Raw genomic sequence first — 15,184 nt, 5'->3', positions numbered from 1 at the left:
ACCTATGAACCAGGAGGTCACAGTTCGATTCCCGGTCAGGGCACATGCCCAGGTTGCGGGCTTGATTCCCAGTAGGAGGCAGCCGATAAAGGATTCTCTCTCATCATTGATGTTTCTATCTCTCCCTCTCCCTTCCTCTCTGAAATCAATTTTAAAAATATACATACATGTATTTTTAAATAAAGTGGTTAATAGTTTCAAGTTTGGAGGAATATTTCAGGTACTTAAGAGAAGCAGGCGGGGGAGGAGGAGGGGAAAAGGGGGGTGAGAGGGAGGCAGACATAGGAGTGATAAATGGTTAGCCAGCTTTAAGCACATCTAGGAATGCAGGCTGCTCCTTACTGTGCCATCTTTTCCAGTGTCAGATGCTCTTTTTTTCTTTTCATTTGCTCTGGCATCGATCTGTCTTTTAGAAACTTACTCAGTAGTGTTCTCTATTCTGCCATATGCAGTCTTAGAGGTTAATTCTACTACTGCAAACATAGCACTCTTATCTTGGGTCTTGGTTCAGTCTCCTGAGTAAATTCTTCTCTTCTTGGGCCAGCCACAGGAATAATTGCCTTCAGCAAAGGCCTAGTTTAGTTCATGAGTATTGTTGATTTTTTTTCTTACCTGAATTTATTTGATTTGTGCTAATACTGGTTTTCTGCCATAATTCCAGACTATTGGGGTATTTTTAAAATAATGAGTCTTTGTATTAGCTATCACTTCTAGTTCGATGCTGTATAAATTGGATAAGGATAATTCGTCCAGCTAAAATATCTGACAAGGCCCTTTAGTAGAGAATACACCCTTTAGGTAAAGATCCTGCTGGCCCAGCAGTAAAGCATTTTTTGAGTAAAGTTCAAGCACCATTCTGCAATGCAGGTTTCAGTAAGAGAGAAAGGGAAATCCCCATGTTTTAAAAAATGTAATAAAAAATATTAAGGACAACAAAAGAATGAACATTAAATTCAAGTCTGTGCTAAATATACAATAGGTTGCTAAATGATTATTGACTCTGCATGAGCCCCAACCAGAGCCAGGGATTGAACCGTGCTCTTGACCAGGAATCGAACCTTCGACTCCTTAGTCCTTGGGTCAACACTCTAACCATTGAGTAAACCATCAAGGACTAGATTCCTTTGATCAGGGTTTTGTTTTGTTTTTTCGAAGAAATCCTGCTTACACCCACTCAGGCTTTTTTTCTTTTTAAAGCCGGTGTTTGTTTTGGAGCCACTGTTAATGCGTAGAGCTCTGTAACAGTGGTGGCCTTTTTGGCATCTCAGGGCGTCCTAGTCATGGGTCATATCAGGGAAGGAGCCATATAATTTGGAGGCAGAGAACCAGCCCATGCTTTTCATGTATCCACGATAGAACTACTTTTGCTGCTACCACCGCTGGCTTATTTGGGGCACTTTGCTTCAGCCTCCTTAAACCAGTCGTTTTCAGCCCTAGCTGTGCATTAGAATCATCTGTGGAATTTAAAGAACCAGAAACAACTTGGGGTGGTGAACACATAATACAGTAGACAGATGATGTATTATACACTGAGTGGCCAGATTATTATGATCTCTGAAAGCATAATAATCTGACCACTCTGTGTGTGTGTGTGTGTGTGTGTGTGTGTGTGTGTGTGTGTGTGTGTGTATCCTGTATAATAAAAGGCTAATATGCAAATCGGCCAAGCAGCAGAACGACTGGTCACCGTGGCACGCACTGACCACCAGGGGGCAGACGCTCAATGCAAGAGCGTAGAACATAGCATGGAACCATTTGCTCCCACAGGGGGACGCCACTCAGCCAGAAGCCTTGAGCCAGGCTCACTGCTGGCAAGTGCAGCAGTGGTGACAGGAGCCTCTCCCGTGGGGAGCGGGCCTAAGCCATCAGTTGGACGTCCACCGAGGGCTCCTGGACTGCAAGAGGGCACAGGCCAGGCTGAGGACCACCCCCCAAGTGCATGGGTGGGGTCTGGCCAGCCTGGCCAGGGGAGGGGACATGGGCGGTTGGCTGGCCTGCCTGCTGGTCGAACTCCTGGTCGAGGGGACAATTTGCATATTAGCCTTTTATTATATAGGATTATATAGGATATACACTGAGTGGCCAGATTATTTTGTGTTCAGAGATCATAATAATCTGGCCACTCAGTGTAGAATTGTATACTTGAAATTTATATAATTTTATTGACATCACCCCAGTAAATCCCATTAAAAATAAATAAATTTACTATATAATATTTTTTAAAATGTTTCCTTCAAAATCCACCCCCCCCCCCCCTAAAATCCCCAGAGGTCCTGGCTTGAAGGCTCCAAGATGAGTCTGAGGGATCCCCAGTGCACAGCCCAGGTGAGAATGGCTCCTAGACTTTCTTTGGTTCCCCTCAACGTTAGTCATTTCCCTTCCCTTCCTAAAGCTAACCTCCCCCAGTGTCCTACGTCTTAGACTGCTGCCACCGACTGTTTCCTCCTCTCTCCGACTCTCCTGGGAGTGACTCTTACCCAGTATCTTCACTTCTTTCCTTCCCCGTCCCCGTCCCCGTCCCCTTCAGGTGAAGCACAAGTCGTTTTCATTGAACAAGTCTATTCAACGTTTCCTGTCTTAACACCTTCCTCTTTTCATGCTGACTTGTAGCAGGCTAACGATTCGGGCCATTAAGAAAGTGGTTGTTAGTCCTGAATATTATTGGCAATCTGGCATCTGTATTGGGGTCAGTGTGATGGATCTGGTGCACTGATAGAAACAGAGTGTGGTAAGTGAAATGGAAGACAAGTCCTTCTTGATGATACATGTTTGACGTATTGAGACTAAGAACGGATGTGTATTTCCTTATTGTCGGATGTCCAAAGCAGCACTGGAAATGGGAGAAACCCAGCTTCGGCGCAGCTTCTGCCTTCTGGGGAACTTCTTCATTTATCGCCTGACTTCTTTCTCTTTGGCAGGAAATAAGAAGCGGCTCGATATTAAGAGTAGATGGAGAATATGAGAATTTGTTTTTGGTTGTACCAGTGATTCATTGGCTATTTTCTTCTCAAAGTGTAAGAGGACGTTCATTTAAACAGTTACAAAGTGGTGGAAATGAGCCAGTTGGGCTGCATAGGCGCAGGAAACGAGTTACAAACAAAAGAAAGGCCTTGGGAGCGCAGGAGAGGGAACGGAGAGGGAGAGCGCAAAGGGAGCGCATTGTGCCAGTCTAGAGAAGTCACTGAAGAGCCAGATACTTTAAATAGATTAAACTTAGAACATAGCATGGAACCATTTGCAGAAATCAAAAAGCAAGCGCGTGCGCGCGCGCGCACACACACACACACACACACACACACACGGGAATATTATTCAACCAAAAAAAAAAAAAAATGAAATCCCTCCCTTCCACTTTCTCTAAAAAATAAATGGAAAAAAATATCCTCAGGTGAGGATTTTTAAAAAGAAAGATTAGAAAACAATATTTATTTAGCCAAAATGTGATAGACCTCGCACAGAGGACAGGAAGGGGAAGCATGAATTCAATAGTAGATAAAATCGTGGAAGAGTTGAAAGGATTGCTCCTGCAAAGTCAGCAAAGAAAAGGGGATCCCGGTGACTTTGGATAAGTGCTCAGCATTGTCCGCCATGGCAGGCAGGTCTCCTTCCTCATGCAGGTGAGCCCTGAACAACACGGGTTTGGACTGTGCTGGTCCACCTATACACGACCCGCCCACCCCCCCGCCCCCCAGCCCCAAACACTTGTACTGTTTTCCATCCACATTTGGGAGTCCACTGATGCCAACATTGTTATTTCTCTCTCTCTCTCTCTCTCTCTCCTCTCCCCCTCTCTCCCTTTCACTCTCTCTAAAAATCAATGCAAAAAAATATCCTTGGATGAGGGTTAAAACAAAACAAAAAAAAGAAACAGGACCATATAACCTAGTAGAAGTAATCAGAAGATCCACTTGGTAGTTAATAGGTCAGATGGTCAGTATTCACGTAAAAACGTTCACCACCCTAAATGATGCCATCCTAAAATCTGCCAAATTTGACAGTACATGGTGTTGACAAGAGCGTAGAGAAACAGGAAATCTCCTAACTTTGCCAATACTGTAAATTACGTGTTTAGCTAATATAGCACTTGCAGTGTTGTACAAGCATGTGTGCCCTTGGCCCCATTGGATTTCTAGGCACCGACCCTGCCAATACAGGTGCGGGGATGTGTATACCAGGGGTGACCCCTGTAATGCTGTAACAGCAGGACTTGAGCAATCACCTCCGTGGCATCAGTGAGATTGTGGCTCAGTACCGGGCAGCACATCCTCGCCGGGCTGGGGAACATCTGACCCCCGGGCCGTGCCATTTGGTCTGGCCCTGCCGCCAAGGCAACCAGAGGCGGGACTTGAAAGTCAATGAGTCTAGGGACTTTTTTTCATAGCAACATAATTTTTAGGTTGATAATCTTGTATGGCCCGAGAATGATGTTATAAATGTCTAATGGCCCTTGGCAGAAAAAAGGTTCCCCACCCCTGATCACACGTGTCTCCACGTGTCCGTAGACTGCGCTCCCTGGGTTGGAGAGGCCACAGCTTTGGGCTAGTGTTTAACAAATGGCCTTTAATGATGCTGTTAATTATTGCATTTCCCTCTCATTTGTTAACTCTCATATTTTGTTCCTCATTTTAATGTTAAGGTGGTTCTAAAAGTGATCAAATCTTTTTAACCCGCCTTAAATCTTGCCTTACTGAGCCAGCTCTCGGGTTTGCTTGACTTTAAGCCGATGGATTCCCTGGAAATTGGCTTGCCTTTCACCCACCAGCAGCCTTGGTTCACACGATGCAAAGCAACAGTCAGTCCCCCCCCCCCCCCCTTTTTTTAATCCTCACCCGAGGATATTTTCCCATTGATTTTCAGGGAGAGAGTGGAAGAGAGGGAACGACAGAGAGAAATATCGATGCGAGAGAAACACGCCGATGGGTTGCCTCCTGCATGCGCCCTGACCAGGGTCCCGGGCGGGAGAGGAGCCTGCCGCCGCGGTACATGCCCTTGACCGGAATCGAACCCAGGACCCTTTGGTCCCCAGGCCGGTGCTCTACCCACTGAGCAACACCGGCCAGGGCAACAGTCAACCCTTCTTGCTAAGTGGTCACAATACAGTGATTTTTGTCTACTGTTTGTTTTTCAGGAATTTCTCTTTTAGCTAAACCAACAAAACCCCACTTTTCTTTGTTTCTCAATCCATTTCTGTAAAATTCAGATTTGGGGGAGATAGGTAATGTAGTTATGTAGTTCACAGGGCACAAAAAGTATAGAAAAAAAGTCTTCATCTGCCCCCTGACTTCCACACCCAGGGCACTGCCCTTGGGACAACCAGTGGCATCGTCTCCATTGGTCCTCCCAGAGATGTTTCTCTGTGCAGAGAAGGAAAGACACATTTTTCTTTTTCTTCTCAGCAGTGCATTTTCTTGACAATTTTTCTCCATGAACCCTGGGCTTTGCCAGCCCCGCTCCCTTGGTTTTGCCTGAGAGGGTCTTGGGTTTGTTCTTGCATTCACAGAGGTGCTGTGCTCAGCGTGGTCAGTGAGACAAATGGACAGTTTCGCACAGTGATGCGGGAAGGCAGGCGTGTCCTCCTTCGCTGTTCCTTCAGGAAGCACCCAGAGGTGCTCTAGGATCTGGGACCTCGGCGCAGATCAACCATTTCTGACCCCACAGGTCGGTCTGCGGCTCAGCATCTGGCCTTCATTCTCTCCCTGCCCGTTCTGAGCTCACAGTGTGGACTGTTCTCCCTGAAATGTTGTCCCTGGGCCAGCCTGTCCTTTCCTTCTGCACAGTGAGGGGTGTCCTTGCCCTCCGAGGGTGCTCTCTTTACACTGGGAGTCTTAGCCCGGGATTTAGAAATCTGGACGCAGATTTCTGTCCTGAGCTTCAGACCTAAGCACCAAATGCAAACTGTGCTCTCACCGTCGTCACTTAACTGCCCCTCGCGGGGAGTCTGGAACCAGCCCCAGCCTGCCTTGCCTTTCCCGCCATTGTGTCTTCCCTGTCTCAGCGGCATCCGTATCCACAAACATGGGTGTCAGCTACAGCGGCCTCCCTCCTCCAACCCTCTGAATAGTTCTGACCGTGTCTCCTTCTCCACCCAAGGCTGCTAAATGCGTACTCATTCTTCTTGGATTTACAGTGCAGCTCTGTCCTGTTAAAGAAGAGGGTGAGCAGTTACCCCTTCCATTATTTCTCACACACACCTCGTCATTCCGCCTCCTGGCCCATCCCTTCGTCTCAGACCTCCTCCTGGAGTTTAGATCACACTTTCATGTCGAGAACTCCCGCGTCCCCCCATGCTCTCGGTCATGTGCTCATGTGCTCATTTCATTTTTATATTGCTTGGTAAATTGTTTTCCCAGAGAGAATTCCTGTACATCCCAAGTTCTGGCTATTGGGACACGTGTTTATTATGTGATGTGGTAGGTTTGGTGTCCTTGGTATTCTGATCACCAGAGTCCCGAGTTTTTCCCTTCAGAGATGTTTGTTCGGCTCCTGTGTACCAGTTCCTAGAGGACAAGAGGATGTGATGATGTGTGGAGGGTGCCAATTGCTCAGTGAAGAGAGAATTCTTTCACTTTATACGTTTCTGGGTTTTTGTTTTTAATACTCACCCAAGTCCACGTTCATTGATTTTTAGAGAGAGGGGAAAGTCCGGAGGGGGACAGAAAACATCACTGCGAGAGCAAAATATCGACTGGTTGCCTCCCACATGACCAACTGGGGCTGGGGGTCGAACCTGACACCTAGTAATGTCCTGACCAGGAATTAAACCCGAGACCTTCTAGTGTATGGGGCGGTACTCCAAGTGAACCAAGGCGTATCCATTTTATTTTTTACAACTAGCATCTGCAGAAGATTGAAAGGAAGTGTGTAAAAATAAGCTGAATTAAGACAGTAGAAGTAGGTAAATTTCTCTTAAATGTTCTTTTATAACAAAACTTTAAAACTTACGTTTACAGCTCTGATGGGACTTCTAACGTTCCAGTTTTCTTTAATAAATGATTTCTGTGCAAATTTAACTATCTTTAGCCATCGGGCTCACAGTTGATCTGAATATATGATATCTCTGGCATTATCACATATGTAATTGTTGACTTTTTAAGAAGTTCTCTGCCAGCCACCTATTGCTCTGGGGTTTCCTATAGCAGCAGCTTGTACTCGATCAGTCATATTACTTGAACATTTTGAAGGGGTTGCGTGGAATCCTGGAGTGCGTGTGGACTTTGGAGTCAGGCAGCTCCGAGTCCCGGTATGGGACCTCCTAGCGGGGTGGCGGGGGGCGGGGGGAGGCCTTGGACAAGTTTCTTCCCTTTCTCGGTCACCTGATAGGTGGGGAGATGCCGTTAGATGTGGTCATGGGTGTGAAGCTTCTGGCTCTGTGTCACACATGGCACTTGATAACGGTTGGCCCCGGGCTTGCTCCCCCTTAGTTAGTTGCCTTGGTGTGAGTTTAACTCATTTCTCCCTGATGGAGTAAGGGTGATTCTGATAGACACTGGCCGGTGCGGGAACCTGGGCGGCTCCTCTGCCCGCACAGTCAAGCTTGTACTCCTCACCTCGGCACCTTTCCTGTGTCACAGCTCGTCCCGCTGTGTGGCGCCTGCTGTAACCCAGGGGCCCTCATGCGTGTCTGTGGTGTAGCATTCGCCTGCTGCTCTCTGATTACTCCAAAGCTCAGCAACCTAAACACGTTGTTATCTCGAAGTTTCTGAGTCATGTGTGCGGGGGTGACCGCTGCACGGTTCTAGCTCGGGTGCTCTCCAGTTAGAGCAGTGGTCGGCAAACTCATTCGTCACAGAGCCAAATACCAACAGGACAACGATTGAGATTTCTTTTGAGAGCCAGATTTTTTAAACTTAAACTTCTTCTAACGCCACTTCTTCAAAACAGACTCGCCCAGGCCCCATGGTATTTTGTGGAAGAGCCACACTCAAGGGGCCAAAGAGCCGCATGTGGCTCACGAGCCGCAGTTTGCCAACCACTAGGTGAGAGCCACAGCTGCAGGCCTCCCTGTGTGGGCTGGTGGCCGCTCCCACAGGGCTTCGCCTGGCTGCTGTCAGGAGACTGCACTTGCCTCCGCTGTGGGCATGAGGTCTCCCTGGCAGCTGGGCCTGTCCACCTGGGAACCCAGTGTCCTCACCGAGCCACAGCACCTTTTGCTGGCCTGGCCAGCCTCTTAGCCCCCCACTGCTTCTGCCTTCCTCCGTTCCTTATCACTGAGTGCCCCTGTACTCAAAGGGAGAGCGTAAGTTCTTCCTTCGGAGGCGAAGATTGTCAGGGAATGTGTGGACATACTTAAAAACTACCACACCTGCCCGGCCGGTGTGGCTCAGTGGTTGAGCACTGACCTAACCAGGAGGTCGAGGTTTGATTCCTGGTCAGGGCACATGCCCGGGTTGTGGGCTTGATCTCCAGTGGGGGGGTGTGCAGTAGGCAGGCGATAAATGATTCTCTCTCATTATTGATGTTTCTGTCTGTCTCTTTCCCTCTCCCTCCCTTTCCTTCTCTAAAATGAATTAAAAATACATTTTTTTTTTAAAGAACAAGAAAACTACCAGCCCTGGTGCTTGCTGAACAGTAATTCTCAAGGCCCGGTTCCGATCTGGTGACTGGTGGGGCCTGGTGTCGGCACTTGGAAGCACACTTCGGAGCCAGATAGGTCACTAGGTTCTCGCTGGTCACACCTCCGCATCTCCGCTCAGACACACGGAGCACACAGCGCCCGCTTCCTGCTGGGGGCGCCCTTTGTTAGGCCTGTAGGGTCCCCTTCCCTCCATGGTGCCATCTGTCACAAGAGCATTCTCCCCCTTCAGCTCCTGTACTGGCCCATCCTTTTTCGCTCTTTGGTTCTAATTACTTTGTTTCAGTGCTGGACTGCTGGGAGGCATTTTAAAAAACAATTGCCTTCTTTCAGCCTGCTCTCCGGCCGCAGACCCTCACAGCCCTGTAGCGGGCGGTGTGGTACTTGCCAGGAGGTAGTGCTTCCCGCAGACATTTCTCAAACAGATGGGGTCCTGTGTGTGCCCGGCTTGGTTTCAGCTGTGTGCATGGGGGCGGGGGGGGGGCCTAAAAGGAGACAGCTGTGCTCCCTGCGGACGGTGAGGTGGCATAAGTAGGTACACCGAAATGTACCGTCCCAACTTGAAAAACATTCTGGGGAAGAATGCTGTAGAGCACGGGAGACGGGCTTGGATGAGGTCTTCAATCTCCCAGAGACCGGAAGGATGAAAAGGGGAAAAGACGCCGAGGAAAGAAGAGCTGGGGGTGTTCTGCGTCCTCACAGGCATCGGGGTTGCCGGAGCAGTGACTGAGCTGAGGTTGGAGGGGTGACCGGAGGCCGCCGTGGCCATGGCTTTCCTCCAGGTGCGGGGTCCTAAGCTGCGGGGTGTGGCAGCCGACCCGGAGCTCTTCGGACTTCGCTGTTGTGGAAATAACGGGGAGGTTCCAACTCCAGCTACGCGTTCGGCCTTACAGATGGGAACACGGGGTTTCTGTGTCAGCTTGGCAGAGGGAAGCTAGGAAAGGACTCGGGCCTGCACGGTGGGTTGTCAGGGTGGCGGTCTTCTCGTCTGGAACGAAGATCTGAGGACGGCCACCGCAGCAGCCGGGGTGTTTATGTTGGCCGTAAAAACGCCGCTGCCTTCGGAGATGAGTCCGTGTTCCAGACAGGAAGTCTGTTCATCTGGTTCCGTGTGTTTAAGCTCTGGGCTCACATACGTCCGTGTCTCCGTTAGCTGCTGGGCCGCTTCTAGGTTGGGTGTGGTGGGCGAGGACCAGCACAGCCAGAGCTGTGGTTTCTCGCAGTTCCTTTAGCCCGTGGCCGGCCGCTCCTCGGCTTCCAGAGCCCTCCCGCCCTGGCTCCTGCAGGTGGGGGGAGACTGTGTGCTCGAGACCTGGTCTGGCCACACTCCCCACAGACATGGGAAGGTCTTTTCCTCTTTCTCTGGTTTCCACGGGTCTGCAAGAGGGGTGGATAAGATGGCCTGTCAATGCCTGTTGTTTTCTGAGATCCTGTTGTATTCGCCCCGGCCATAAAGCTGTGGCCTCCTGAATTCACAGCACCTGTTCGTACAGCAGCGGGCTCCTATTTCTCCTCACTCTGACGGCTGGCCGGCTCTGCTGGGCCTCACCGGGGACTCTGTCTTCTGGTCTCCCCTGGGTTTCCTGTGTGGCAGCACTCAGGGGGGCGAGTTGGGGGGCTCCCTCAGGTGGAACAGTGGTCTCTCTACGAGCAGTGTTTCATCCTCGAAGAGCTAAACTGTCCTCATGTTAGGGTGACATCATTCCGAGAAAGCAAGCCCCGCTGCGCAAACACCTTGTCCTGCCCTTGCTTGCTTCAAATTCAATCGCGTCCCATCGGCCAAAGCCAGTCACACAGCCAGTACAAAAGGGGGCATGTGAGGCATGCTGATGGGGCCGGGTATTAAGTCCCTCACAGCTTCCATGCTAAGTGACCTACCTCCTGTGAGGACTTCTGCCATGGTTTTGTTCAAAATCTCTCATAGAATTCCTTGACATTATAAATCTCACACACTCAGGATGCAGTTCACTGGGACTGAGTCAGACGAAGTTTAGCCACAAACCGTTCTTGCCTGAATCCCATCCTGTGTGTTCAAGACAGCAGAGCAGCATTCGGCTGGTGGTGGCGTTCTCTGGCACCTCTGCTTTTTCACAAGAGAAAGTGGAGGCGCGTGGTATGGGGTTAAAGCGACTTCGTAGTTACCCTGTACTTGCATGTTAGTCTTAGATGTGAACTACTGGACGTTACCAATGAATCGGTTCTTAGGTCAGTGGTCGGCAACTCGCGGCTCGCGAGCCATTGGCCCCTTGAGTGTGGCTCTTCCACAAAATGCCACGGCCTGGGCGAGTCTATTTTGAAGAAGTGGCGTTAGAAGAAGTTTAAGTTTAAAAAATTTGGCTCTCAAAAGAAATTTCCATCGTTGTCCTGTTGATATTTGGCTCTGTTGACGAATGAGTTTGCCGACCACTGCTCTAGGTAAAAAGTTAAACTTATATTGCAACAGTGGAAGATAATGTGTAATAACCTGTTTCGGGGGGTTGTGTGTTTGTTTTTTAGCTCTTCAGAGAAGTAAGAATAATGAAGATTTTAAATCATCCAAACATAGGTACTTTCTGCTTTCATAAGTATTTTTGTATCTAAATACATCCTTGAAACTATCTCATAAAGTTAAACATGTATTCCAGGAGAGATGTCTTCCCTCCTCCCAGCCCAGGCACACTTTTAATAGAATATATCTCCAAATCGTTTATCATTTGGATTAACTTTCTGAAATTTGCTAAAGACGAGTTAAAAGCTTAGATACTAAACATTTGAATTTAAAGCTTCAATGCAGTAGAAACATCTATAATTAGATTATAATATTCTAATTTTTTAATTATTGGGAAAATATAGTTATATTTAATTCATAGCTAGAGAGAAGGGAATTCTGTTAAGTCAGAGTTAAGATTTTCAAAGATAGACCTTTTCTAAGAAAATACTTGTACATTGAACCATTTAAAAAGACATAGGATAGTTATCTACTGGGATTTTGATATGAATTGCTTTATACGGCACAGATTTGTTTTACGTGTCCTCTGCACAGCTCTGCTGGGTGTGATGAGCTGGGCTCAAAGATGAGGAGGGTCATGGTCCTGTCCTCATCATAATTGTAGGACCAAGGTGAAAGTGTGAAATTCCCTAATCCTGACCTGTTGTATAGATATCTCAGTGGAAATTTTTGATCCCATATATCATAATAGTTAAAAATAATATAACTGCTTCTTTACACAGTAATAGCTCCTGCAGTCTAAAAATACTACTTCAAGAGTAAAATAACTTTTATCATGTAGATAGTGAACACTTAATAAATATTGATTAGAATAGTGAAATATACACACAAAAAGTGAAATAACTCTTAAGACAGCCAGTTGTATCAGTTTACTATCAGAATCACTTCTAGGAGGTGGGAGAAGTGACATTTGATGTTAAAGATATCCTGTTAAGAATTCTTGAGGCACAGGAAGAGAAGACTAAGTTTATACTCTGTTTTACCCAATCTGAGCCACCATTATTTAAAAGGCTTTATCGTTTTATGAACTAAGAAAAAAACAATGCTACCAAGCCATCATCCCATTATCAGTGATATTAGTTAAAAAGTGAAAAACTATACATCTTAAAATCAGTAAAATATATGTTTGGAGAAAAGAAAAATAAGGAATGTAATAAAAAGAAAGCCTTTCTTCACTTTTTGTTTCAACCGTTTGGTTAGCAAGCCAACTCTGAATTTTAAATTCTAACTTCTCATCCAAAACACTTTTTATTACTACTGCCTAGAACTAGCTAACTTAAGCATATTTATTTTGTTTTTTAATTAATTAAATTGTTCCCTGATTGGAGTTCTCTCTACTTACTACTAACTGACCTATCTTTGATCTATTTATCTTTGATAATAGATTTAAATGTCTAAAAATTTACTATTGGATTAAAATGGTTTTCCCAGGAGAGCTAATATTTGCATTGAAATTTGAGAAAGGTTTTGTTTATATGTTGATGGTTTTCCAGCATATATGTCTTAAATTTATCTCAATGATTTTTCTTGATAACCCAAATATATCATCTTAGAAATACGATAGTTTTATTCATTAGTTCAACAAACATATATTAAATACTATGTTAGGCATTTTATTTGGCCTATTACTCTCTGTTAAAACATCAGAAAATAGCCCCAAATATAAAAGACTAGCATTCCCCCCACCCTTCAGTAAATTTAATTTTAAAGTATGTATTACCAAAATAAAGTAGATAATGCAAAACAGTGATTGATAGCTTTAGAAATTTAGTTTTATTTAAAAATATGTGTATTTGATTTTTTAATGGTTTTATGAACTAGCAATAATCGGAAGGTTATTTCTCTGTCACAGGATCTGATAAGATAAAGTTACTCTGACCCATTGAAAAGAATTGTTTTAAAAGTTCTTTTCAGTTAATCACAGTATAATCCCTTCTACTTCTTTCCGTCCCTGGCTTCAGAATAGTAACAAAGGAACCTTGTTTTTTGGAGAATTTATGTTTCCCAAGCAATACAAGTCTCAGGTGGAATGATATAGATCCTTGAAGCCAGAACGAAAAGTAAATAGATTTGCACTTGCGGAAGTAGAGTAGATCTGAGCAGTCCCTGCAGTTCGAATGTGAAATAAGGCTTTTCCTGAGGTGCGGGGGACGAGCTGCTGGGAAGGCAGCTGCCGGGACAGATGCGGGACAGACGCACTGCCAGGCAGCGAGAGAGGATGGGGCAGGCACACCCCACCAGGCTGTGAGTGCACGCCGAGGAACACCCCTCCGGCACCCAGAAAGAACCATTATTTTTATGGAATCCCAAGGCCTTACAAAATATTTTCTGTTGTTGTTGTGATATATAATAAATGTCGTAAAAGCAGTTTTTAGAGGGCCCTCTATTAAAATCTTAAACGGAAAATAGTTACTTTTTGTAGTTACAGTTTATATATACATGGTGTATGCACACAAACATTTGTTTCTTCTGTGTCCTCTCCCGCCCCCAGTGAAGTTATTTGAAGTCATCGAAACTGACAAAACACTCTACCTAATCATGGAGTATGCCAGCGGAGGTAAGAAGCTGATCCCTGTTTTTCTTTCTTTCCTTTTGGAAGCGCACCTCACACGCCCATATTGATCATCGCTAGGTTTCTTTACTCTGCACAGTCACAGTGCACTAGGGTGAAAGTCCGAAAAGCTAGCTGTTAGCAGTTCTGGGGGTTGCGATTGTTTCGCTGTTAACATTTTAAATTGACAATATCCAGCTACTTGGATTTGTTTATTGTGGTAAAATCACACAACATGAAAGTTACCGTTTTAACCACTTAAAGTGTACAGTTCGGTGGCATTAAGTAATGCACATTGTTGTGTAACCATCACCACCATCTACCCACACAACTTTTTCCATGTTGCAAAACTGTAGCTCTGTCCATTAAACACTGCCTCCCTGCTCCCTCCACCCCCAGTCCCTGGCAGCCACGTTCTGCTTTCTGTCTTTATGACTTTGACTGCTCTAGGGACCTTATATGAGTGGAATCATACAGTTTTTGTCCTTCTGACTGCCTGTGTCACTTAGCATAATATCCGTAAGGCCCATCTATGTTGAAGCATGTGACAGGATTTCCTTCCTTTTTAAGACTGAATAATATTCGTGTGTGTGTGTGTGTGCGCGCGCATGTCTACACCACATTTTATTTATTTCAAGTACTTAGATTTTTAAATATAACCCTGGATATTAGCCTGTTTGAAATAAACTTGTTTTTCCTTATCAGATTTTAATGTCATTGGTGTCCCTCTTTCCCAAGGCCAGAAGTGATGGTTATAGTGCAATAATTAGATTTTCTTTCAATATTAAGGACTAGTCATTCTTTGCCTGCAAGTTTGTATAAATGTAGACATTTTTCTGAAGTGAATGGATATGTAGCCATATTTACAGCTCTGTCTTTCACAAAGATTCTCATTTCACGGGAGCTTGTAGTTGTTGGACCCTGGGTGGTTTGTGGAGGTCGGAAGCTGTCCTGCTTACCTTTGGGTGTTTCCTTCTCCGAGCCCAGTGTCTGACACACAGCATTTTCTGAACAAATAAGAATTTAGTTTACTTTATAAAATTATAAATTACTGGGGACATACTCTGTTTGACTATAGTGTAGCTTAAATTGTTTTGGTTAGAGTTTTATTTTTTCATTAGCACTTCTATCCATTTGATAAAATCTGAAAACGAAAGTTAAATTGTAGCCTCATTGTAGTGAGTTAACCATTGAATTAAAGATTGGAAGCCTGTTGTGAGCAAGTAGTAGGCACACCCCTGACATCCCGTTTTCGTCCTCCTAATTCGTTACTAGTTGTGTGACTTCTGTTTTAATGTGTGGTTGAAGAATGTAGTTGGTATTTCCACAGTTGGTTAGTAATAGGAAGAGCTGAAGGATTACTGGAGAACTGACCATCTGTATGGAGTTCTAGTACTTTCTACTCACCGTACAGAGTAAATCTTAAGAACCTTTCCATTTGTGTAGCCTCAGCAGTGCCCAGGTGCCTTCTCTTGCCTGATCTCTCCTTGAGCTTCCCAGTGACTCCATGATGGGGCCAGGCAGTGAGCGATGGCCTTTGTCCTTGAGGCAAGGAGGCCGGGAAGTCTCACTG

At 45.8% G+C, this 15,184-nt stretch overlaps 1 protein-coding gene across 7 annotated transcripts in view; it reads left to right on the top strand.

Moving 5' to 3' along the window:
* MARK3 (microtubule affinity regulating kinase 3) overlaps positions 1-15,184 on the top strand; it is a 94,089-nt gene that overhangs the window by 39,768 nt on the left and 39,137 nt on the right. For 5 of the 7 annotated variants that reach the window (XM_080645095.1, XM_080645094.1, XM_080645100.1 and 2 more), the window contains exons 4-5: positions 11,069-11,117; positions 13,552-13,617. The exons of the other annotated variants lie outside the window; for them this stretch is intronic. In XM_080645095.1, the coding sequence (XP_080501221.1) occupies positions 11,069-11,117; positions 13,552-13,617 (115 nt within the window). The remainder of the gene's footprint in view (positions 1-11,068; positions 11,118-13,551; positions 13,618-15,184) is intronic. 7 annotated transcript variants of the gene reach the window in all.

The sequence above is a fragment of the Plecotus auritus genome (assembly GCF_963455305.1).
Source record: "Plecotus auritus genome assembly, chromosome: 1".
NCBI lineage: Eukaryota > Metazoa > Chordata > Mammalia > Chiroptera > Vespertilionidae > Plecotus > Plecotus auritus.
The sequence above is the reverse complement of the archived record's forward strand: the minus strand, read 5'-3'. Positions and strand labels throughout refer to the sequence as shown.